The sequence below is a fragment of the Alligator sinensis genome, unplaced genomic scaffold (genome assembly GCF_000455745.1).
Source record: "Alligator sinensis unplaced genomic scaffold, ASM45574v1 scaffold778_1, whole genome shotgun sequence".
In the NCBI taxonomy this organism is placed as follows: domain Eukaryota; kingdom Metazoa; phylum Chordata; order Crocodylia; family Alligatoridae; genus Alligator; species Alligator sinensis.
In genome coordinates, this window is record NW_005842946.1 from 197,466 (window position 1) to 199,674 (window position 2,209).

Consider the following 2,209-nt stretch of genomic DNA (forward strand, 5'->3'; position numbering starts at 1 on the left):
TCTCCGCCTTGGGCGAAAACCGTTAAACTATTTATAGGCAGAGGTGTTTTACAGGAATATCCAATGGTGAACTGTTATATGGAATCTTTAATTTTTGGCAGGTGGCATCTCTTTGTCTCCTCAAGTTACAAGGTAGTGGGTTAGGTTTCTCTACCTGTTACGTGTGTGCTACGTGTGAGGAGCTTACGCTTATTTTTGGACCAATTATATATAGTTTCCCCTAGCATTTTATTTCAGCTGACCAATTATCTACAGTACTCCGGCTGTGTTTTGTTTCAAGGAATTTTTGGCAGGGATGTCTTTTAACCCTTAATCGTCAAAATGAGGATGATTTGAATGGTATCTCTTGCTCAGTGGCATGGGCACAATTTAATTGGGTTGTGACACATATCATATCCCTGGAACCAGAGATGACCCAAGCAGGGTGCAGCCTGTGCAGGGCCCTGCCCCTGCACACCCTACACCCAAAGAAGCCGGTGGTGGATTTGGGGGGTTGGAGATTTCTGAGCAGCCAGACGTGAAGCCGGCAGCAGCAGCACTCAGTTGCCGTGGCTGCTCTGCCCAGTTCTGTGGGGGCCCCCCAACGTGCCAGGTTGGGGGTGGCTGCCCCAGCTTGCCCCCCACCTAAGGACAGCCGTGCCTGGAACCATCTCTTCATCAATCCCTAAACATGCCCCTCCCCACATACCTTTGCATCTCTAGCCATCTGTCCTTCCCCATATATACCCCATATCTCCATCCATTCCCATACTCAACCCCGATCCATCTCTCCATCGCCACACCCACTCTGTCCCTCCCTCTATTTACCCATCCATCCATCCTTCCTTGTAGACACCCCCTGAATCCATCTCTCCCCTCAAACCATTTCTTTCTTTGACTCAATCCGTCCAATCCGTTGGGTGGCGTTCGATTCAACGTGCCTGGCACTTGACGCAATCAAAGATGGCCACACCGCAGTGTCATAAGTCAGACGGCCACATAGTAGAAGCGGTGGCGGCCATGTTTGGTACGGGTGGAGAAGTGGAGCGCTTCTGCTGGAAGGAGCGGCCATTTTGAAGGCGGGCACCCTCTGAGGGCGGCCACCTTGAGTCCGGTCCCTTCGCCGCTCTTAGACCTCGGCCATGTTTGAAGAGGGCAGAGGAGCGACTAGGCGCTGGGTGATGATCAGTGGAGGGGTTCGAGGCAGGCAGGATGACCCGGAAGCGGAAGTACCGCGGAAGTCAGAGCTTCTTGCGAGACCCCTTGTTTTGTTGGTGACTCGCAAAACAAGGGACCCTCAGCGGCCAGCTATGGTGAGGGGGTCCAGGACACCTGTGTTGTGTGGGTGGGGGGAAGGGCTGGGGGCTTGGATGCCTGGGTTTTCTGGGAGTGGGGGGGCATCTCGGACACCTGGATTCCCGTGAAGGGGGGCGCTAGGAGACCGTGCGCCTGGGTTCTTGAAAGGAGGGGTGTGTCGGACATCTGGGTTCTCGGGGGGAGGGGTGTCGGAGCAGGGGAATCCCGGACACCGGGTTCCCTGACCCTGCCTCGCCCCCAGGACAGCGAGTTCTCGGACGCGGAGCCGGCCGGGGCGAGCGAGGAGACGCGCTCGGAAAATGGGGAGAACGCGCCGGTTTACTGCATCTGCCGCAAGCCCGACATCAACTGCTTCATGATGTGCGCGGGGGGCGGGGCCTGAGCCACGTGGGGCAGTAGGGCGCGGACCTTGAGCCTAGGGACAGGGTCTGAGCGAAAGGAGGAAGGGCCGTGAGGGTGGGGACGGGGTCTGAGCCTGTGTGTGGGGGGAGCATGAGGATTGGGGGCAATCTCTGCCTTGAGGGGAGCCTGTTGCCCAGAGGTGGGCTTTGGGGGCGGGGGCTGAGCTGTGGAGGTGGGGCTTGTGCCCTTGGCTGTGGGGCTGGGGGCAGGGCCCTAGGGACAGGGTCTGAGCGAAAGGAGGAAGGGCCGTGAGGGTGGGGACGGGGTCTGAGCCTGTGTGTGGGGGGAGCATGAGGATTGGGGGCAATCTCTGCCTTGAGGGGAGCCTGTTGCCCAGAGGTGGGCTTTGGGGGCGGGGGCTGAGCTGTGGAGGTGGGGCTTGTGCCCTTGGCTGTGGGGCTGGGGGCAGGGCTGGAGCCATAGGATTGGGCCAGAGATGGGGGTGGGGGGCATGGCCTTGGCAGGGTCTCACCTCCTGCTCCTCTATTTCCCCACCACCCCCCCCCCCCCC

The 2,209-nt window shown here is 58.9% G+C and overlaps 1 protein-coding gene across 7 annotated transcripts in view; it reads left to right on the forward strand.

Moving 5' to 3' along the window:
* The first annotated feature begins 1,000 nt into the window (after window positions 1–1,000).
* The window catches only part of CXXC1 (CXXC finger protein 1), an 18,465-nt gene continuing 17,256 nt past the window's right edge, over window positions 1,001–2,209 (forward strand). For 2 of the 7 annotated variants that reach the window (XM_025192561.1, XM_025192562.1), the window contains exons 1-2: window positions 1,002–1,292; window positions 1,538–1,656. In XM_025192561.1, coding sequence (XP_025048346.1) covers window positions 1,122–1,292; window positions 1,538–1,656 — 290 coding nt within the window. In that variant the 5' untranslated portion in view covers window positions 1,002–1,121. The other 5 variants (XM_014526060.2, XM_014526059.2, XM_014526061.2 and 2 more) reach the window with 5 other exon arrangements.